General features: G+C 38.0%; 1 protein-coding gene across 4 annotated transcripts in view; it reads right to left on the reverse strand.

Moving 5' to 3' along the window:
* Nucleotides 1-12,280, reverse strand: part of LOC146004394 (piwi-like protein Siwi) — an 86,726-nt gene extending 74,446 nt beyond the window's left edge. Inside the window, exons 1-4 of one of the 4 annotated variants that reach the window (XM_083143208.1) lie at nucleotides 12,194-12,280; nucleotides 7,039-7,224; nucleotides 5,262-5,364; nucleotides 2,042-2,149 (exon numbers count right to left, since the gene is read on the reverse strand). In XM_083143208.1, the coding sequence (XP_082999334.1) occupies nucleotides 2,042-2,149; nucleotides 5,262-5,364; nucleotides 7,039-7,209 (382 nt within the window). In that variant the 5' untranslated portion in view covers nucleotides 7,210-7,224; nucleotides 12,194-12,280. Of the gene's footprint in view, nucleotides 1-2,041; nucleotides 2,150-5,261; nucleotides 5,365-7,038; nucleotides 7,225-11,956; nucleotides 12,046-12,158 lie in introns of those variants that run through there. The other 3 variants (XM_083143209.1, XM_083143210.1, XM_083143212.1) reach the window with 3 other exon arrangements.
* Nucleotides 12,281-24,250: the final 11,970 nt, after the last annotated feature.

Consider the following 24,250-nt stretch of genomic DNA (forward strand, 5'->3'; position numbering starts at 1 on the left):
CATGTGTGTTTGTGATCGTCCTCTCATCTATCATCTTATCACCATTTATCCTCATCCTTGAGAGTAGCCAATAGTGGCAGAGGAGTGAACTAAAATAAACCAATGGAATCAGACCTGGTGATAGAACCACATTTTTCCGTGCCAACTGTCTCTTTGCTCAGGACCTGGCAACAAGTCTTTTCTGCTATATTTCACCTAATCTGAAGAAGCCTGTAGTGGCATAAATATATCCAGTGTCTGGTGAGTGTCTCCTATTTCCTCCTTACTTGATCATGTATCAAAAATTATCCATTCAAATTTTATCAAATTTTTCTCTCGTAGTTCATGGTCGTTACAATCACGCAAGCAGTATGTACATACAACAAAAATTTAAGCAGATAATTGTCCAGAATCAGTTAGTAAATTGCCAAACTAGAATGAAATGTACATTGCAGATTACTTCCTCTGCAGAACAAGAAGCAACAGTTACTTTATTGCAATAAAGGAGGTGAAATGGACAGCTGCTGCAATTCACGGTAACAGTTCTGAATGTTTAATGATTTTTGCACTTTCGTAGGAGAAAGACAAGTATCGCAGAATTGTGGAAATGATTGTTACAGTAAATTTCAACCTTGGTGAATTACCACTCTTTGGCATTCCAATTTATTAATAAGAAAAAAATATGTAAAAACTACCTTACGGAAGTATCTGTGCTTGTCATCAACAAGGTATTTTTAGTTCATATAAGATATACCGGGTGTCCGAGAAGTCTTTGTATGAAAACAAAAATTAACTGTATCCGCTATATGCAACATAGACATGAAAAAATAGTACCAAAATGTTCGGAAACTATTCAAGTTTTTTTTGTTTCAGATTTCTGTACCGTTGCAGTAGTGTAGCAGTGCCAGGGTCCAGCAAACCGGAAATGTACACAAATCAGAAAAAGGCTGAGTGTGTCCTGTGGTTTCACGAGAGCAGGTCACAAAAAACAGTGCAGAGACAGTTTCAAACATCGTGCGTATCTGGGGTAAAGAGCCCCCTCATGAGGTGAGGAAATCGACCATGGGCAACCCGAAGGTGAACGTTTGGTGCACGTTGCTGCATGACAGAATAATCGAACCATTCTTTTTCTGTGAGGACACTGTAACATCTGGAGTGTATCTCGACATGTTGCAATTGTTTGCTGTTCCTCAATTGCTAGAATACCACCCAGATGTTATATTTCAACAAGACGGTGCACCGCCACATTGGAGTCTGGAGGTTCGTTCCTACCTTGAACAGACATTTCCTGGAAAATGGATTGGTCGAGATGGACCGACGGCGTGGCCTGAATGATCTCCAGACATAACCCCTTTAGATTTTTTCTATGGAGTTATGTGAAAGACAATGTCTACAGAACTCCTGCATCCGATCTTGCAACTCTGCAACAACGGATAACCCAAGTCATCACATCAATCCCTCCTTTGATGTTGGCTAATGCATGGCGAAAAGTTGAATTTCGACTAGATGTACTCCGTGCTACCAAGGGTGCTCACGTGGAGATTTATTGATTTCTTTCCTATTGCCAATAAAACTTGAATAGTTTCCGAACATTTTGGTACCATTTTTTCATGTCTATGTTGCATATAGCGGATACAGTTAATTTTTGTTTTCATACAAAGACTTCTCGGACACCCGATAGTATCATAAAATAGTGATAATGATTGTGAGAATAAATTTGGAGCTTCCTAAAAGTAATCAGCACTATTTGAACTTCTGAAAAGAAGATTTGGTAGCTTACTCAAACATCCACATTTCCCATTAACAAAGCATTCCACAGCCTACTCCCACATTTACTTTCTACTGGCTCTCCACATGAGGCTCAACTCAAACAAATGTTGTGCTTGAGACCCTACCAACGTAACTACGAAAGCATTTTGGTGCATTCTTGGTAACTGGAAAGTACACAGTAGCTCAGAGAAAAACCATTCTCAAGAAAGCACGGAGTACGTAATCCCTAAAACTCCCAAGTATGTGTTAAAAGATACAAATAGAAATCGAACCATGTAAAAAATGTGCTTACCTTTCTTTGATCCACACTGCTCAGGTCTTGTTCGTACAAATTCTGGGAGGAACCTCCCTTGTCGTATGCCACCGCGACTAGGGGCATCTCCTCCTGGACCACTAGGGGCTGGAAAAGAAATAGTAATACATGAACAGATTTATCAATAAAAATACACATTTATTTTTGTTACATTTTTATGTCTATGGGTTAGCCATAACAGCTGGATAAAACAAAGACGTACACTAACTTACAGCCTTCTGTAGCAAGCATTAGGCACTGCTCATTCAAAACAGTACGATTACAAAATACCTACAATTTTACATTATCCCACATTATACATGTAATTGTCTTGTTAATTCTCTCTCTTTCTCTCCTTGTCCCAGTACAAATTTTTACTGGATTTTAATTATTTTGTATCTCAATCTTTTAGCTACCTTAGAGTGCTGCATAAGTTTCCAGTTGTATAAAATGATTTCTCATTCTCAGTACCATAACAAAAACATTGGATACCCAGGTGCATGTCATGATATTCATCCCCCTCCCATGACATAGTATTTCTGTGCTAGGAGGACACAGTATTACAATTATTTGTTCCACACAAAACCCAAGGTGGCCACTCTAGGACAATGATAAAATTCAAGTATAATTCCGGGTCTTCAAGGCAAATTTTCCAAAAATTCAAGGGTACAAGCAGATGTTTTTTCTCTATTTCAACCTTACGTATTACTGCCTATCACCACCTACACACACAAATATATTAAAGGAATATTCCGGTTCAGTCTCTTTCTCCTCACACCGATGATGCTACGAAGTTAGCGAAAATTTTGAATTTTTCTACTGTCCGGTGAGTGTTTCCTTTTACCTTCTTTGATTTATATATATATATATATATATATATATATATATATATATATATATATATATATACACACACACAGTGCAGAGCTTGCATTTACCATTTCACATACTCAGACTACAAATACATCTACAAACGTTAAGTCAATTACAGGATATAGTAATCTACAGAAAATTGTTAACTGAATAAGAATTTCAAAGTCAAATTTAACTATTCAACTTCAAGACGTCTTGTAATAATCTTCCGCCTGTTGGATAAATTATTCTGCAAAAGACACTGACAAAGTAAATGGACTGAGAGAATTCTGTTATATTTTCCACGCAGCTTTCTTTTCCTTCCTCGATAAAGATAAATGTTAAACTGTGAAAAACTTTCCTCAGGGTATTTATAAATATGCATGTATATACAATGGGATTTGGATTAATTAAAGTTGCAATTTTTCACGTATATGGTGAAAAATTCACGCATAATTCCCGGAGCCAATAATTCATGTAGAATTCCAGGTAGCCACCCTGAAAACTATACTTATAACGTTTCTTAAGTCATCATTTAAGTTAAGAAAGCTTACTAAAACTTAGAAAATCTGCACTGTGGCTGATGATTGTTGAAAAAAAAGGATGGATTTTACATAAAAACAGATAATAAATGTACCATACATTTAACACATTTCAAATAATCAATCCATAACTAACAACACTAAATATAGCACAAAACAATTATTTGCAAAAACTGAAATTTTCAGACAGAAATGTCTGATTTTGCTTTTCATTTTTAAATTATTTTCTAAAAGTTATGATTCTATCTTGGGGTCTCATGCTGCACATGTGCATTTTGTAAAAGTATGTTTTACTTAATAGGCTGTATACAAGGTACATCCAGAAGTTAGTAGCATTTTTCGATGGATTGGTAGCAGAAGTGTAGGATGAAGGTATACAAAATCTTGTCATGCCTCACTGCCACTTTTTATGGCACTGCTCACTCTACATGAAGAACGTAATTCTCTCACCTTCCTTACTGATAGTTCGTCATGTCTGGTTAGAGACAAAATAACGATTTGTCTAGTAGCTGCACATTCTTGTAAAACTATATCATTAAAAGTTTGATTTTGCTCAAAAAAATTTGCCTCAATTATGATGTCTATAATATAAAAATTTCCAAAATTCTAATGATTCCCTTGATTTCTCCACAATTTTCAGGCGGAGTAACCAATCCAAAGTGTCTCCAATAAAGGCCCGACTTAATATATCACATGGTGTAGTAGTATGTTTGATCAATTTGGTAATTTGTATGTCACATTTTCACCATATTTGACTAAGGCCTGCCATAGATGCAAGCATTTCCCTTAACATATTTGCTAGCATTAATGCTATGTAAAAAAACAAAAAATTATAGGTACTTACTTTACACAGAAGAATTTCATGTAACATTTCATTTAGCTTTTGCGATTACAATGTATAATATATACAGCACAAAGGGCACGTCAAGTTGCAATCATCTATGGTGAGTGTACGGTGTTTACAATTGAAACAACTAAAATATTCTTCCATACGTGTACAGTATACATTATAATGTATGTACTTAAACAGTGCAATTACTATGTATCAAATCTTTTTATAGGAAATGATTATCCTCTCAGTTGAATAGCCATCGGCTTTTAAAATGTGAAGTGATACATTGTTTAAATCTCACTCAGCCACCATTAAATATGCTCATGACCTAGGACTTGCTCCTGATTGGTAATGCTATGAAAAATGCTACAGAAATAAGACAAATTCTATCCTTGAGAAATTCCACAAGATTTCTCACTTTACCTGGTAGCATTTTGGTCATGGCATAAATGTTATGAATTTTTCTAATGAAAATGCTTTTGTCTAAAGTGGGCCTAATTGTAACACATGTTGTAGTGAAAATAATGGATATTTTATTAGTGCTAAGACCCCTAAACCTAATCCACCTAACAAAATGATTAAGCGACAAAATACCTTTTTGCACCACATGTACATGAAGTAGATGGCAGAAGCAGTCCATATTCAAGATGACGGCAAACAAAGAATCACGCAGGAGTATATGGAAGAGAAAAATTGTTCTCCAGAAAACATGTGGTACGTAATCACTAAGACTCTGAAGTATGTGTTAAAGACATCATTAGAAATAAAACCATATAAAAAAATTACTATGCAACATGGCAAATTCGGTTTTGATTGATTTAGTTTATTTTACTTCGCGTTTTGTGCCTCTTGGCTAATTTGCGAAGATGTGGATGAGTGATGAAATGATGAAATTGATGAATGGACATTCACAAACAACCATACCCGACCGGGATTCGAACCCGGGACCGTGGCAAATTCGGAATTCAACAATCGGAACTTTGATCAAACCTACCTCTGATGTTCATGTGCATCATTCTTCCACTGAGCGCCTCATCTCCTCCACCTTGGTGATCAGGTCGCAGAGGGTGTGTGGCCCTGCCACCCACTGCACCCTCCTGAAAGAAACAATTTAATACAATTAGAAGTTTCTCCTAACGTGCAGAAACTAGACAATTCATCAGAAAGTAAATCTGAAATTGTGATTCAACAGAGATTTGTACTTACAATCTTTACGGTCATGTTTCCACCATCGTGAGGAAATTAGTCTGTGGGTAGGCACGGACCCTCAATGGGCTCTTGCACCATGGGTTATTATTATTTTACATCTATTTACATGCTGGCTACAAAATCTCTTTTCATATGTACGATTGCTCAATCTTGCCGAGACTGAAATGTTATAAAGAAACAAGGGAACATGAAATAATGATCTAACAAAATCATTAACGTATGGTGTAAAAAATTTGCACAAAAAGAAAATGCTGCGGTCAAGGGCAAAAATGCACAGATGTATTTCGGGTGCTGGTTGGTATACAAGGGTGATATCTGAACATCAATGAACAAACACATTCACACCGAGTCTGCTGGCCTTGCAACAATTTTGGGACACTTTCTGCATAGATGGAGCAAATGTTGATGGATCAACATCGCACAAGCATCTGCGGATCCGTTGGATGAGGGTTGCAACGGTTCGTGGTTGATAATTATTGGCATACACCATCCGCTTTAAATTTGCCCAGAAATCTTCAATGGGCCACAGTTGGGAACATGAGGGGGATTCTGTTCTTTGGATATGTAAGGGATACCTAAGTGCTCCATGGCCGCAAGACTTTGTGCAGTGTAATGGCAGTTGGCTAAATTTGGCCAAAAAACAACATTGTCCCCACGATGGTATTCATTGATAAACTGCTTCACTTTAGGCAAACAGAACTTTCCATACCGGTCGGCGTTGAGTGCAAGGCCAGGATTGAAAAACTGAGGTTTCGACAGTCCTTTCTCACTCATGGCAAGCGTAAAAAAAATAAGAAAGATAATTGCCATAGCAACACCTTCTGTGGGAATTTGGTTTTGGTAGAAAAACACACTGGATCGGGCACGGCAGCAGTTCCAGGATCATAGTAGGTTTTCGGCTGCCACTCATTGCCATCTAGGGTGAAATAAGTCATCGTCAATGATACAAATCACGTCATTTGTTGCAGTGAACGTTTTTGTCACAAGGGTTCATAAATGCTGTTTCTGGACAACTTGTTGCTCCGTCACTTTTGGCATAGTTTTTCGTTTATATCTCCGTATCCCCATCTTCTGTAATGCTTTCTTCACTGTGTTTTTATCACACTGAAACCTCCTACCAAGCTCACGGTAGGATTTTGCCACCTTACCTGCAGTAACACGTCGCAGTTGTTGTAACACTCTGGGTTCATTTAACTTCGACTTCCGTCCACTGCCCGGCTTTCTTTCCACAATGATTCCCTTCTCCAATTGTGACACAATATTATAAACCGTACGACGGGAAAATCCTACACGTTGAAAATGTCTCACAAGCTCAGACTTTTGAATATCACGATTCTCTGTCCAATATTGCACGATCATTTTTCGATGGTCGTCTTCTTTCAGCTCCATACTGACTTGTTTTTACACCAACCTTCTCTTGCTCTTCACACTACATAACTGGTAGACGTACAATCCAACACAGCTCAAATGGTGTGTCAGTGTTCAATATTGCCAGTTCCGCAGGGTTGCAAACTTTGTGCAAATTTTTTTCACCATACGTTAATTAACAATGAAAAACTTACTGGTAGCTGATGATGCAATCCTTGATTACCATACTGTTGTGGTACTTCTCCTGCTGCACGTAATCCAGGGGCAGGTCTTCCTTGTTCACGGTGTAGCTGACCTGGGTTCGGCACTTCTGCTGCAGGATGTCTCCCACGGGCACGTCCACGTGCTCGAGGAGGTTGTTCCATTATTATTGCTGAGCTCTGAAATAAAACACCCTATCACTCTTGATATTCCACAATCTGACATAGTGTTTCAAGTTACATTGTTTGAAAGAGACATACATATCAAAGAAAGACCACTTAACCTCCTGACCTTCAAGGTATTTCGTAATCCCGGACAGCTGAGAAATTCCAAAGGATCTTATTTAAAAGAGGTTAATTCTCAATATTTTCTGCACTATAATTGTCTGAAATTTCTTGAAATTAACAGATTTCATTCCAAAATTACAAAAACAATGACTTTAAACATATGAGGTCTTCGGTGATGTCATCGTTGCCGCAGCAGCTACCCTGACTGGAATGGGAAAAAACCCTAGTATCCCAGAAAATTTTCAGATCTGGTTGGGAAATGGAGAATTTCTTCCTCCCAATTGTCAGGATTATTAATATTTTCTTCCCAATCCCATCCCGACCAAAATTTTTCCGTCTGCACACACTTAGTTACATAAGTTAACATGATCCTAATGTTTCCTGTAAAAACGTTCTCTCATTAAATTGTTGGACATGGTGGTCAATTGCTGTAACTGATAGCCTGTAAATCGCAGAAAACAATATTATTTGTACAAAAATTTGGCTACAACTTTACCATTCGAATTACATAAACTTTTTACAGACATCTCAGTGGGTGCCCTTGAATTGAATTCTGTTTCATTGTGGATAATTAATGCTAAATGAGAAAGTACAATTTTTTCGTGAACACTTATAGATTTTCTAAATGTGGTGTATTTTTCTTGAAGTAGAAGTTGCACTTTTTCCAATACTTCAACGTAACAAAACTCGTCAATGCATAAATAGTTTCTGTAATTTTCTCTGTCATACACCATGAGTACAAATGGGTGATCCTTTCTCAAGACACCCAGATGTCAACCTCTCTTCCACGTGGACTGCTTTTTGCAGACTGGTTATTCTCTCGCATGTGGACTCATAGCCAGTATAATCCTCCGTTGGATTTGGATTGTGTGCGTGTGATTGTCCTTTCATCCACTTCATCTTCTCACCATTCATCCTCATCTTCAAGATTAGCCAAACGTGGCAGAGAAGGGAAGTAAAATAAATGAAATCAATGAATGAGTACAAAGTCAACATAGGACTCCTCACTAATACACACCCTCAAAAATGATGACCTTATTTTAATCAACCAATTTTATATAACATAAAATTCATTTCAAGCTGCAGAAACCATAAATCACAAGATATAAAAGCATCAAAGAACAGTTACGTTTTTTCTTCTTTTAACACTTGAAAGGTGGCACATGAGTGCCTTGGACCGAGCACTAAAACAATCTTATGGCATACTAAGAGTCCACACCTCCTCCATTTGAATATCTCCTTCACCAGAGTTTGACAGCAGTGGTGGTCCCCACTTTTTGCCAAATTTTCTTCCGCACAATGCTAACCTTTTTCAACCACGGGATAGTAAACTGTCTTTGCCACCCCCTTCCCCCCCCCATGTATTTTCTTTCATCGAGAAAACCCGATGTTGTCAGTATATGCTAAATTGAACGAAAGGAGTGCTAATGGAACCTAACCTAGTAAGCATACCTCGTCCCCGTGATGGTTCGTGGGGCTATCGTAAATTTTTGGGCTAACATCAATGGTTTTGGGGGCTACCCGTGGATGGTTGTGGGGCTAACGTCAATGGTTTAAATAATTATTCTGTCAAAAATTCAACTTCTTTGGTGAAAAAATCGACAAAACATTGGCACAACGTGCGATGAATGGGTAAGCTATCGCCATATTGTGTGTGGAAATAAGGAACAACAGTAAGTACTCGTTAATGTAAGAAATAGACATTATTTTCGTTAGAAATTCATTAGTACATTAGCAATGTAAAAAATTGCAAAATAAATCATTGATAGGTGTCTCACGTATAGTAAAGTAGCACCAAAAATATGACAACATATCATATACATAATTTATTACACCAATATATGAATAAAATATTATCTGAATTTATTTTTGGCTCAAACATGGTTTACGAAAGTTTGAATTATCATTGTAAGACAAAGGTGCAATGCCAACACAAGTATTTTTAAAAAATAATTCGGATATACAGTTACTCACAATGTTGTTCGTACAGGACAAACGTATCGACAGATTTGGATTTGCTAAAGAGCATTTACATAAGGATCAGGAATTTTGAGACAACGTGATCTTGTCATATTAAACCAAAATAAACCTGCACGGACCAGATTGTGTGATCAGTGTGTGGAGGAAGGCAAATACGCAAGACAATGCTGCCAATACAACGACTATGGTAAAACATGGTGGAGGATCCATTATGATTGGCCTGTATGTTGAATAAAGTAGTTGGGAAAATGCATGTAATTAAGGATAAGCATATTTGTAATATCATCCTGAAGAATAACGTGAGCAGCTCAGACATCTGCAAGACCTTTGTCACTTCTATGCACAGGAGACGCCAAGCAGTTATTAAGGCCAAGAGGCACGCGGCTATTAAACTGTCTCATTTTGTAACATTTTTGTTTGTTTTTCTGTTTCCATTGCAATTGTACTAACAGAAATGTGACATCAAAGTAGAATGTTTGTGCTAAAATGTATGCTTTTTGTTATTAATAAAAGTTTATGGGAGAACAAACTGTTGTAAATAAATCACCATGAGTGTTATAATTACATGTAAGGAGAATATCTAATGTAATAAGGCTTATTGTAATTTTTTTGCTTTCCTTTAATTCTCACACTTCATCTGTACAAACAACATTCTGAGTAACTGTAATGTAAAATCTACATTTACACTATGCATTAAGAAGCCCCTGGTATTTCCAACATTCCTACGACACAAATTAAACAAAAAATGCATGCTACAAAATTGACAACTCTCTCTGTCTAGTTTACCAAGTCTGAATATTTCCGTTAAAATTTGCTTCTAAGAACTTTAACAGAACGATTTCCTACCTAACTACTAATTTACACTGAACTAGGTACATGCATGTCCATAATTACATAATATGTATATTTCACCCAGTTCGATTCTTCAAATCCGAGAAAGAGAAAGAAAAAGGAAGAAGAAGTAGGAAGCAAAGAAACCATAATTCAAATACTAATGTAGGGCTACAAAAAATAAGGGTACTATTATAGTTAGGGGGTGACACCTATAAATCATATATTTCGCACTTTTTTACATTGCTAAAGTACTATTTTGGAATGCGGAACATTTCCTACGGTGAAATAATGCATTTCTAACTAAGATAATGTCTATTTCTTACAATTACGAGTACTTACTGTTACTTGTTATTTCAATTCTGAAACACATTATGGCGGGCGATAGCGTACTGGTTCAGGGCGCATTGTGCGAGTGTTTTGTCAATTTATGCAGTGTTGCAACCTCGTTCACCGGAAATTATCTACTTTCGTGCCCGGATTTGAAATTATGCTAATACGTCGCAAACCATTGACGTTAGCCCCAAAAACCATTTTCCGTAAGGTTAAGTTAAGTTAGGCAAGCATAGTTTAAAAAAAAAAAAAAAAAAAAAGATACTTGACACGTCATGTTCTAGTGAAAACACGGCGAGGCTGAAACACTGGCTACGGGGTTGCATCATCTTAACACACGGAACATTGCACTCTCGTGCAGAAACATCATGTCGGACAGAGAAAACAACACGAGAATCTACATTCAGGAACTTCCACAACGCTAAAGAAAATGATTTCCGTAAGTACTTTCTCCTGTAAATTTGAAGGAATCCGTTTCCCTCATACGATAATGTTACCGTAATAATTTTCTGTAGCATTGTGGAACTTCGTAAATGTAGTTTTGAACCATTTTAATGTGAATACATGTTGTTTTCTGCGAAAATCTCTGTCCGACACACTGTTTCTGCTGCCGCCATTTGCTTTCTGCACGAGAGCACAATGTTCCCCGTAGTCAGTGTTTCAAGCTTGCCGTGTTTTCACTAGAACATGATGTGTCGAGTTTTTTTTTTTAACTATGCTTGCCTCTCAGAACGCCCCCTAAACCAGTACGCTATCACGGCCATAATGTGTTACAGATTCCAAACAACAAGTAACAGTAAGTACTCGTAAATCTAAGAAATAGACATTGATATGCATTATTTCATTTTAGGAAATGTTCCACATTCGAAAATAATAATAGCAATGTAAAGAAGTCCGAAATATATGATTCATACGATAATAGTACCAAGAAATGTAGAAGCAATGCTGGCTTGATCCATTTCAAACTTCATATTAATGTTTATTCAAAAAGTTGTTTTCCCGGGCCAGGGGAGGTATAAGTTTCGGCAACGGTGTGACCATGTTTCCTGATTTTATATTCAGGTTTCCTGGACAACAAAAATTGAAATTATAGAAGTTGAGGTATATGTCATCATAAAGGTCTTTTAAAGTATAGTAACTGTAGAATCGATCAAATTTAAGCTATGGTTAAACTAAGAAATACAATTTTCGAAATATTTCATTTATTGTCTTTCCCTTGTCACAGTTCAAAAACTCTTGCGGTTACAACGTATTACTTTTATTTTATTTTTTTACCAAAAGGAAGAATACGATATGATTACTCTGGCGTTCACCCAATCTAAATTAATTCAATTACTGTCAAGGATTTATTTTAAAAATAAATTTACTTGCATGTCACTAAACTACGAAGCATATGTTCTGGTTGAAATAATACTTAGCATCTCATAAATGCAATACTTCAGTTGACAAACTTTTTTCCCACCCAAGTAATAGACTATACTTTTGCGTAAAGTAAGTGTCCTTATGCAAGGCACGCCCCAAATAAACATTGCCAAAGTTGTATTTCTGCAGCATGTTCTAACATGTTTTTATTGGGCATAAGCTGTTGAAAAGTATTCCCCTAATAGTACAGCAACGTCTATAAACGAAAACTTTTAAGTACGTGCTTAACACGGATACATATTAAACAAATTTTACCTTACCTTCTACCCACCCTTAATTGACACGGTATACTCACAGCTTATAGGTATACTGCACACACAAAGATACTTCACAAGATTGACTTCGACATTCAACAACTTTCACAACCATTGCAATACGTAGCAGAAACTTCAACCAAGAATTGAACGGGTATAACTAATCGCACGATACTTAACCAACAAGCCCCGCCTTTCATTCAGAGTTAAATGCACTCGTTGTTACGACATCAATATTTGGAATGTCACGAGCCGAAGAGCGAGAAAGTTGTTTGATGTCTGTGCGATAAGTGAGACCAAGAACAAAATGCTCCAATCAAAACATCAAAAATGCTACTTTACTTGTGACATCATGCATGAGCAATTCAACGCAACGTGTGATTTTGTCCCCTTCATCCACAGATGTGGGTGTGTGTGAGCACAGACTCTTGTAACAGTTGTAGCATGGTTGTAGCAGCAATCTCTACCTTCGGCAATTTTCCGTAGTTTTTGATTTATGTTCCTTCGTGATTTCCTGAGCGTCGAAACCTCATGACCTTTGAGACTTGCTACTGTACGATGTTATGTTAATTGTGTTGCTCACTCACACACCCACACGCACGTGTTTCCTAAACTTCAATCGTTTCTGCATTGTCCATCACCAAACTGCTTATCGTAACCGTCTATCACAGACTGTGTCTATAACAAAACTGTTCATCGCAGCTATCACAAAACTGCACCTCGCAATTCTCTATCAACTGTCTATCATAACTGTTCCGCAAGAACTCTCCTTTCCTCTCCCCCGACCATACTATATATTACTTACCAATATCCTGTTGGCGTTAGTCGGAGTAAAATGCTGAGTTGTCCCTAGACAGGAAACGAACTCGACAGAACCTTGGCAGGCCATATACACTTTGTAAAGAAAAAATAGCGACCCTTGCTCGGATATGGTTTCACAAGATTCATTAACCATCACCCAAAATTATTTTCTATTTGCATGTTTTTATTTGTTTTTTTGTTTTTTTATGTTTCAATGCAAGAGGCTCCCTCTGGTGCTACTCTGTTGCATGGAGGCCGATGAGTGCTTCGTGAGATGCGAACTTCCCGCCTGCATAATGTACCTCAAAAGCAACAGAGTAGCACCAGAAGGAGCCTCTTGTATTGAAACATCAAACAATAAATTAAAATAGAAAAGAACTGGGGGTGTTGGATAAATGTCATCGTTTTCGCAAAACCACCTCTCGTTTCTTCTGCGATGATAGGAGAGGAGAGCAGTGACGAGAGGTTTTCCACCGAACGAACAAGACCAATGATGCCTCCTACCTCTCTCACTCCCTCATATCCGCTCCCCTGCAACGCTTCATTTGAGAACGTTCCTTCACAAATACGGTTGGTGGACAAATCCTGCATTTCTTATTGTTTTAATTCACTTCATAATCGTGTGAAAACCATATCTGAGCAAGTGTCGCTATTTTTTCTTTACCGAGTGTACATCACACATACCCTCTTGCCAGTAGCGAAGCGTAGTCTTACGAAGGAGGCAAGCAATGTTTCAGTACAACAAAACATGTAGTACAACGACATGCCGAGGGGAAAGATTCAAGGTTTATAGCCTCATTTACCCAGTCGCTGGATTTGTCAAAATATCGTAATAAAGTGACTGTACTAAAAATAAACCATATGATCCGCAAACGTCACATTTACTTTTTTTAAAAAAATCCAGGTAACGTTATTCATATGATATTAAACGTTTTGCATATGCGAACTTTCCGCATACGACTAAAGGGAGACGGAATTTCTTACTTACTTATTAGTACCTTTATTTGTTCATTATTATTTAATATGGTCAAACGGTGACCAAACCGATTTAGATAAAAAAAATGGGAATCATTTGTTTATTTTACGCTGCATGATGTAATTTAGTATTTTTGGGCACCCTAAAAACCGCATTGGAGTAACTTAAACACTAAATAAAAAGTTAAACACAAACAATAAAAAATTCATTTCAAAGCAAAGAAACACATGCATAGACGATGTACTCACCACAATAAATTTCAAACTCTTGGTGTTGGTCGACCCCCTTCCACGATTTTCATTTTAACACTTATCTCTCTCGAGCTAAACGAAGCAATTTTCAATTGCTCAATAATACACCCGCACTTCACATCAACCGTTCCTAAATACGCGTTCATTCCGATAAATTCACAGCACAAAACACGAAGCAACAAACACTCACACTATCCCACGCGCTTTCCACAACTGCAAATACAAGCATCCACACAAGATCACTTTGAAAATCTCTGAAACAACAGAAAGTGATACCAACCTATTTCCTTAATTTTATCCGTCACAAAGGAAAGATATATCAGTTTGGAGATAAAAATTACGCGGAGGAATCAGAATCATTTCAGCAGAACGAGTATGTACATTAATATTTAAGTAATAAAGTGTCATTCAATGGCGTGCCCGGGGCGAAGGGGGGGGGTGGATGGTAGACATAACCCCCTTTTGGCCCAGTATATCTAAGAAAAAACGTCAAAGGAAGGAAAAGATGACAAAATGGGGACCGTAAAAAGACCCTGGGAACACCACTTGCGTCATAATAATAGAACTTAAAACATATTCGGGCCTCCCCGATGGCGCAGTGGTAGTGTCGTCGCCTTGTAATCAAGGGGTTCCGGGTTCGATACCCGGTGGAGGCACAAGTGTTTCAGATCCCATTTTAAACTGTAGGTCCAGTCCCGATTAGCCTTACTGTGCATAAAGTGGACTTAACACAACAAATCAATCAATCAATCATTAAAACATATTCTTGTGCTCATAATATGCAGAATGTATACGATTTACTTCTATGCCATGTACAAATATCAGTAGATAGTTCTTTCTCAGATAGCTTTATTTTCACCCCAAGTTTTATTCAAAAGCAGTCAATTTATTGATTGTAAAATTTGTGAAAGAGCTCACTTGAATTACTGCGTAAATAATTTGGCAGTTGCAAACACTGGTAGCGGTCAACATTTCTGGCGTAATTTGAGCTGGGCCGACCAGGAAGCAGGGTGCGGGACCAAGGTCCGTCCAATCTTACCTCCCTCCCTGAGAAAACTCTTCACGGGGGTGCAGAAATTCCAATGCCCCAACTCCCAATGTCAACTTTTTTTACGCGTTTTACATTTCGCAAAATCTAAAATAATTTGTAATATAATATGATATATATGGAATTTAGAACAGTGATAATAACTTCTTTTAGTTATTTTATGACTAACAATTATTATTATATTTGCGATCTTGTTTACGTGTTCATGAAGACAAATATTCGTTACTAGTTTTTGCTGGCAACGTACCCATAGATGAATCCGTCTGCTTTCGGTTGAACTCGGCTATTTTCGGGAATCACGCAAGCTCGGAAAGCACAGCTTTTTGTAGAAGCTTTGTGGACGGGTTCCACCAGAATTTCACGCTTCGCCATGTGACTCCTTCGGAGGCCTTATTTTCCCGCAGAACGGCTGCAAGCATTGAGGCTGGTGCTTGCTACAGAGCTGCTGGGGGAGTTTGCGGCCGCATTTTTTCGCGAAATCGAGTGCGATGGAAACTAAATACGGTTAGAACATTAAGTACATTAAATGATATTCGAATTATGCAAGCAGTGCTTGCATTGGTTGTACTATATCTTCGCCTCTGCCTCTTGCAAAAAACGAAACACACGGGTGAGAGCGGTAGTATTTCCTGAAACAATATACAAGATAAATTTCCAGTAAAGTCGGAAAAATGGATATCTCATTTGGTTTCTGTTCTTATATAAATTCAGAAGTTTATTTTCGTATCCAGTACGAAAATCTTTCATGGAAAGTTTATTATTGCACTTCATAAGAAAGTTTTGTAACTACCATATTCTTTACCATGGATATTAGGGAAAAACTCAGTTCTCTTATCTTTGAATGATACGTTGGTTGCACTGCACTAGGGAATTCTGCTAGTAAGTTTGTACACATGTATTAGGACATATAACTTATGTCCTAAAAACGACTGTCATTTCCCGACACCAAATCCATCAATAAGTATAACACAAGTAACATAGGCTAATGTCATTCAGAAGTTTATTTTGATATCCAGTACGAAGATCTTTCATGGAAAGTTTATTATTGCACTTCATAAGAAAGTTTTGTAACTATCATATTCTTTACCATGAATATTAGGGAAAAACTTAGTTCTTTTATCTTTGAATGATAGCTCAGACAGTTCAGTTTAGAAATATATAAGAAGACTATTTATTTCGTAGATTAAATATATACAAAGAATTAAATAAATCACTAAATGTGCCGAATTCACATATGCATGCATGCATGACACGTGCATGTAAAAATCATAAATATGTTCAAACAATGTTGTAGATCTGGATAATTGGCGTATTGGATAATTTTAGATGTAATAATAATATTATATTATCCACCTGAAATTTGGCTCTTAGGGGACATCGTGAAGATATGACAAAAGTACAAACGGTTCTGCGAATTTTCTGAACTTCATAGACTTGTTACCGAGGTATTAAAACGCATGTATCACATACATAATATATAATCAATTTCTTACAGTCTGTCTTTTGTTTTAACCTTTCGTGCCAATTTTTACATATGTATTTATTTTCATATTTGTATATACCTAATACAAAAGAAAGGCGTGTATTAATATTTTAGAAAGGAAAGCTCTTGTTCTTATACGAGTATGGGCACACAACGCTACTGCTTCCTACATACACAACAACAAACCTTCCTTTTTTCGCCTGAGGCTGAACTCTGAGCCTAGAAGGAAGCATACCAACGTGACAGGCACGTATCTAGAAATACATTTCGGGGGGTCCGACCAAGTGTCTCAATAATAATAATAATAATATAATTTCAATAATTATATTCAATTAAAATACTATTAATTAAATATGTAAGTTAATTAATATTGCGTTAATAGGTAAAAAATGGTAAAACAATTGATATATAACAACATCTATTCATTATGTGGCTTAAGTGTTGTTAAGATCGCCAAAATTGTGTAAGAATACTAACAGTGTTATTTGACAGAAGAAAAATGTCAGCAACAAGGATGGATCTGTAGTCCATACATACACAACGATAAAATGTGTTTTACGTGGGTTAGTAGCACCGAAACAAGGCGTAAAGTTTTTTTTAAAAAAAGAAAAGTTATTTTTTGATTTTTTGTTATTTAGCGCCGCTTTTCTTCTACTTTTTGGCTAATCGCGACGATCACTGTGAGTGATGATATGATGAAATTGATGAACGGACACTTACAAAGAATCTGGGACGGACCCATGGCATAGTAGCGCGCTGTGCTAACCATTCCACCAATGGGGTCGGCAAGAAATGTTTTGTCCATGTCCTGTACATGCGGCCAAATTTCATCAATGGTTCACGAGAAAATCTTGTGTGTTTTATGGGGGGGGATAATAATTACGCAATATCAAAAATCATGTCTATATCTTTACTTTTTCAAAATAAAAGGGCCTCTCAGGCATAGCTCGCACAAGGCGGCGCGAGGCCTTGACAAGGCCTCGCGTTTCCTCGACAACCCTGTGTTTCTCAGTTCCAAGGGTGGCTGGCAACAAAACCTTCTGACTCTGGTGTCGTTTTATCACGTGACAAGCCTGGACCAAGCTTCCTCTGTGAGCAATAAACATTTCAGCCACCTCAGAGAAAGAATCCAATCAATGGCAAAATGGTTTCCACTTGTGGAACAACTTCAAAGTTGGAACGGAAGAGATTTATTGCGTCCCCGCCTTCCTGCCTTTTTTTTTTACTTCAACACGTGCAATCCTTGATTAGTGTTGCCACAATCTGAGGACATAATTTCCCTTTCCAAGGGGCAAAATTTCCCTTCTTTCCCTTCATCTAAAGACTATTATTAAAAATATATTATTATTATTATTATTATTATTGGTGGTGGTGGTGGTAGACTGGTAGTAGTATTTTCGTTGGTCTATGTCCGTATGAATGGAAAATGTTGGACAAATAAATCTCATCGATTCCTGGCCAGATGTCCCAAGTTTGAACTTTGGTCAGGTGAGGTCTCCATTAATCGTTCATCTTCATCGTTGCTATTAACGGAAGATGCGAAAAGCGAAATCAATAGATATTGGCTTATACTAAAATTAGTAGAAATAGGAAGGAACAGCAAAAATGTATTAATATTGAGTCTTCAAATTTCCCTGGAATTGTGGTATTTTTTATCAAATTCCCTTCATGTGTCAACACTGCCCTTGATTGAGGAGCCAACCCATTCTCGCTCCATTTCCGAAGGGAATGAATGATAGGGTGAGCTTTGTTGCTTGTGGTTTGAGCAAGTCACGTCTGCTTGTTCCCTAATGACATGAAGGTCACTCACACTGACACTCTGCAACAGCTGGCATCAGCTGTAATGTCCTCACGCTCCTAGGCAACTTTTCTCAGAGGTCTATAAAATCAGCTATTTTCGTTCCATAGTACAGTGGGATCCATGAATATTACCGTGCAAATTGTCCATCACTATGTTCGTGCACTTTATTTGACCCAATAAGAGCTTCAAGAATACTCAAAACAAGCTGTTGACAACTTCTGCACCAGCATACATAAAAATCCATCGCTTAAAAACACATGGGACGTAAGATAAAAATTAATGAAAATAGTCATGAACAATTTGCACTATAACACTCATGGTTGATTGATTGAGTTGGTGTTTTAAGTCCACTTTGTGCACTGTAAGCGTAATCGGGACTGGACCTACAGTTTAAAGTGGGATCCGAACCACTATGTGCCTCCACTGTGTATCAAACCCGGGACACCTTGATTACAAGGCGACAACCCCTTGATTACAAGGCGACAACGCTACCACTGCGCCATCGGGGAGGCGGTAATAATCATGGATCCCACTGTACAGGTGTTCTATAGAATCACGATATAAACATAGTAATAATAATAATAATAATAAACATTAATATAGACCTATATTTCGTATTATTACCTAAGAACCATAATCATAAGGTTAAAACCAACAATTATGGCAGGCTAATAAAAGGGTGCATTCGATATCAAAACATTATTTTATGTTTCATAGTGGCATTTTATTTCGTATCCAAGAATAATCTCTATCATAATTATCTTTTGTTTGCTTTTCATTGAATTTTGACACTGTGATGAATTTACATGGTTTCATGTTATTTAACTTCACGGTTTCATTCTTGGCGAATGAAGAGAGAAACTACATTTGCTAAAAACAATACGTTGTGAACATTAGTTTTTATTTTCGTTATTATTATATGTAAAAGTAAACCATATCAGCAAAAAGCGATGTTTGAAAAGTAACGATGGATTGATTCATTGATTTGCTTTATTTTACTTCGCTTTTCTGCCACTTTTGGCTAATTTGCGAAGATGGGGATGAATGATGATGATATGATGAAATTGATGAATGGACACTCACAAATATCCATGCCCATGCCTGGATTCGAACCCGGGACCCCTGGCCAATGTTGACACATGAAGGGAAATTTCCCTCTTGCAGGGAAATTGTATCAAAAATACCATAATTTCATGGAAATTTGAAGACATCAGACAATATTAGTACATTTTTTACTGTTCCTTCTTATTTCTACTACTTTTAGTATAAGCCAATATCTGTTAATAATGTGTTTTTATTTGTTGTACGTCGCTTTTCCGCATTACGTTAATAGCAACGATGAGGATGAACGATTAATGGAGATCTGGCTCAGGTTCAAATCTGGGACATCTTAATTTGTCCAACATTTTCCATTCATATGGACATGGACCAACTACTATCACCACCACCACCAATAATAATAATAATAATAATAATAATAATAATAATAATAATAAAAATAGTCTTTAGCTGAAGGGGAAAAAGGAAAATTTTGCCCCTTGTGCTAACCGCTTCGCTACGGGGCCGGCTCCAGTCCTATATTATTACGTTTTAAATAACATTGCAAAATTTTCCTTGGGAAAAAAATTTACATTTTCAATATGCGTTTGTTAAATATAGTAGGAATAAAATGTATTGTTTTGTGATTCCAGTATGTCATGCCTTCATACGAGGGCCACTATTTATATTTTGAGCCTTGGCAACACTGATTGAAGTTAGGCGCGATTTGACGTTTGCACGGAATCGTCTGGCATTATTGACCATAACGTACTTCAAATGTTTTGTCAATAGCTTCATTTGTGTTGTTTATGTTGCCTTGGAGATTGCGCGACAACAATAAAATGGAATTAACTCGTGAACATTTTCGTGCGATGATTTTTTACGATTTTCGACGTGGATTATAAAGACAAGAGTACATCGATCAACTTACTTCCACATTTGGCGATGAAGCCCCATCCTTTGCAACTGTGAAACGCTGGTATAACGAATTTAATCGTGGCCGCCATTCGCTCACCGACGAGATTCGCGAAGGTCGTCCACAATCAGTTGTTGTTCAAGAAAACATTGATGCTGTGCAAAACCTAATACTGCAAGATCGTCATGTGACATACTGTGAGATTGAGGCAACCATAGGCATTAGTTCCACCAGCATATATAAAATATTACATGATCATTTAGCTGTGAGAAAGGTACGTTCTCGTTGGATCCCACACAATTTGACAAAAACTCAAAAAGACGCTCGCGTCAATTGGTGCAAACAAATGCTCAATAAATACAATCGTGGTGCTTCAAAAGACGTATATAAGATTGTAACAGGTGACGAATCATGGATATATGCATATGAGCCGGAACGTATACAGCAGTCGACTGTATGGGTGTTTCAAGATGAACCCAATCCAACAAAAGTTGTTCGCGCTCGAAGCACATCGAAAGAAACGGTCGCCTGTTTTTTCGGGAAAACTGGTCATGTGGCAACTGTGCCTTTAGAGGAACGTAGAACGGTCAACTCTGAATGGTACACAACAATTTGTTTGCCAGAGGTCTTCGGTCAAATACGGAAAACAAACAAACGCCGTCGGATCATTCTTCATCAAGACAATGCCAGCTGTCACACATCTCGTCTAACAACCGACTTTATGAACAGTCAAAAAATCAAATTGAAGGGGCATCCGTCGTACAGTCCTGATTTGGCACCCAATGACTTCTTCTTGTTCCCGAATGTCAAGAATAAATTGCGTGGACAACGATTTTCGTCGGCGGAAGACGCCGTTGATGCGTTCAAAAACCATATTATGGAGGTGTCTCAAGAAGATTGGAAAAACTGCTTTGACAAATGGTTCGAACGAATGCAAAAGTGTATTGACCATAAAGGAGAATACTTCGAAAAACAATAAAGCAGTTTTCAATGCCAAATTCCTGTTTTTTCATTGTTAGGCTCAAAATATAAATAGTGACCCTCGTATGTATATAATACACTGTAAATGAACAAGAAAGACAACCCAGATATCATCGATAGTTTTCAATTGCTGGGTTAGTTTGAAACCAACCCTCCTGAGGAGTAACAACAAAGAGAAGTAAAGGGTTCCGGGTTCGATGTCCGGTAGAGACACATTGGTGCGGATCCCACTTTAAACTGTAGGTTCAGTCCCGTTTAGTCTTACTGTGCATAAAGGGGACATTAAACACAAACCCAATCTATCATTCAATCGTCAATAGTATTATTATTATTATTATTATTTGTTTCTAATTCTGCATTGAGGTTTTCTGGTAATAATCTGCATTTCAAATCAGAATTAAATAAATAAGTAACGATGCTTCATGTAATTCAGGCCCGTAATAACTGGTATCTAGGGGGAGGGTGCTTTGTAAACCTAGTCCATTTCTCAAAAGTTTAATAGTATTAAATCATGCACGTATCTAGAATTATGTTTTTTTTTGGGGGGGGGGTCTGAACTAGGGATGGCCAAACGGATCCGGATCTGAATCTGGATCCGGGTCCAAAAATTCCGGGTCCGAAATAACGGATCTGGATCCGGATCCGAAAGTTCCAGATCCGAAAATCCGAATCCGGATCCGAGAGTTTCGTATCTCAATCCCATTATAATATTACCACACCTTAAAATGTATTATGATATTCGATTACGAAAAAAAATTCATTAGTTAGTCCTACAAGATTTTTTTTCTAGTGTTGTTCCTAAAATTCTTTGCTACGCATCGGCTAACACACTCCTGCACAAAAATAATCTTACTTGTTTAACATAAAATGTCAGAGGTGATTTTGTAAATGCCATTGAAACGAATATGTATTCATTCGAATGTATTGGAAATGGAAACACACATGAATGTGAGACATTCCATTCCAGGATGAAACCTATAACACATTTAACAAGATAGAACTGTTATACAAAAATTATACAATTGTTCTATAGTTACAGTTTTAAAAATTAAAATAAAACATTATATATGCAGTGTTATATAATTACATAAGTATAAGTGTATTAATTACTAATCGCGCACGCGTGCACACACACTATATATCTATATATATATAGTGTGTATACAGGGTGTTGCAAAATACCTGTTACAACGCTTGGGAGGTGGTTCGACAAGTAAAAACGAGGAAAAAATGTCATGTGAAAAAATGTCGAAATCGGCACCGTTTGCGAGTGACAGGCGTGCGAAAATCGCCTCACACCATGCGTAAAGTACAATAACTCAAGAAGGAAGAAAGATATCAATGTCGGAATAAAAGAATACAAACAAACTCGTGCCTGACGAATACAATGGTGCAGCAATTGAGGCCCAGTGTAAATTGCGCAAGGTGACTCTCAAAGAAAGTGGGGAATCCCGATGGAAAATATAGGAAATTTACTACTATTTTCTACATAATGTTGAGATCGGAATGTAGGCAGTAAAAAATGACGACGTATGTCCACATGTCCCACTACTGCTGGGACACCGTCCCACACTCGGGAAATAGGAAATTCACTCGAAAATGACGCTATGCCGTCAAATTACGCTCAGATTGATTTCAGCTAATTGGTACTGAAAGCTCCACTAGAGGCGCTGTGAGTGTAGGTCACCTGTTACGTATTATTGTTGGTGGATACTACGTAGAGACTGTAGTCGACCGTTGTTTTTCCTGTCTTGTTCTGCGTCTCGCAGCGTGGAGTTTAGTCTGGCGTGTGTGTATGGTTGAATTGCGCTAAGGAATACTGTACGTAGAGTACGTATTCCCGTGTTCTTTCTCGGTTTGCAACAACTGCGTGGACACCTGTGTGACATTACGTGGGTGCTAATCACGGTAGTTGTGATCCGTCACTCGGAGGGAAAGTGCCCCTGTTTCTGGGCAGTTCTCGAACAAGACAATGGTGGAGTACTCTACCCACGAGCTTGCTGATATGCATCTCGTTTATGGAGAGGCAAACCGAAACAGCCGTGAAGCACGTCGTTTGTATCACGAACGTTTTCCCAATAGGCGATTACCAGCACATGCACTCTTTCAAAGACTTGATGCTCGACTGCGTGAAACTGGATCTCTACTACCCCGTAGGTGGGATTGTGGAAGACCCCGCACTGTGCGCACTGTGCAATTTGAAGAGGACGTGTTGGACGCGATACGAGACCGTCCTGACACCAGCACACGTGTCATTGCTCGTACTCAACAAACCCACCATAGCAATGTGTTCCGCGTTCTTCGAGAGGAGGGATTGCACCCATACAAATTGCATAAGGTGCACCACATACTGCCCACGGACTTTCCCCTACGCATGGATTTCTGCCAATGGTACGTGCAACAAACTCTTTCCATTCCAGAGTTCCCAACAATAGTTTTGTGGACCGATGAGGCAATGTTCACCAGGGACGGCATGTTCAATAGCCACAACAGCCACGTCTGGGATATGGACAATCCGCATGCAATCATTGTGCGCCATCATCAACATAGGTTCGCAGTGAATGTGTGGTGTGGCGTAGTAGGTGACCACTTGATAGGCCCGTACATTTTGCCATCTACTTTGTGTGGTGGGAATTATCGGGTGTTTCTACATGACGTATTACCTGAACTTTTGGAAAACGTGCCACTGGCAGGTAGACAACGTATCTGGTTTCAACACGACGGCGCCCCCGCACATTTCGACCGGGGAGCCAGAGCCTTACTCAACGATATTTTCGGCGATCGTTGGATTGGCAGGGGTGGA

This window comes from Lepisma saccharinum, chromosome 21 (genome assembly GCF_977018435.1).
Source record: "Lepisma saccharinum chromosome 21, izLepSacc3.1, whole genome shotgun sequence".
Lineage (NCBI taxonomy): Eukaryota > Metazoa > Arthropoda > Insecta > Zygentoma > Lepismatidae > Lepisma > Lepisma saccharinum.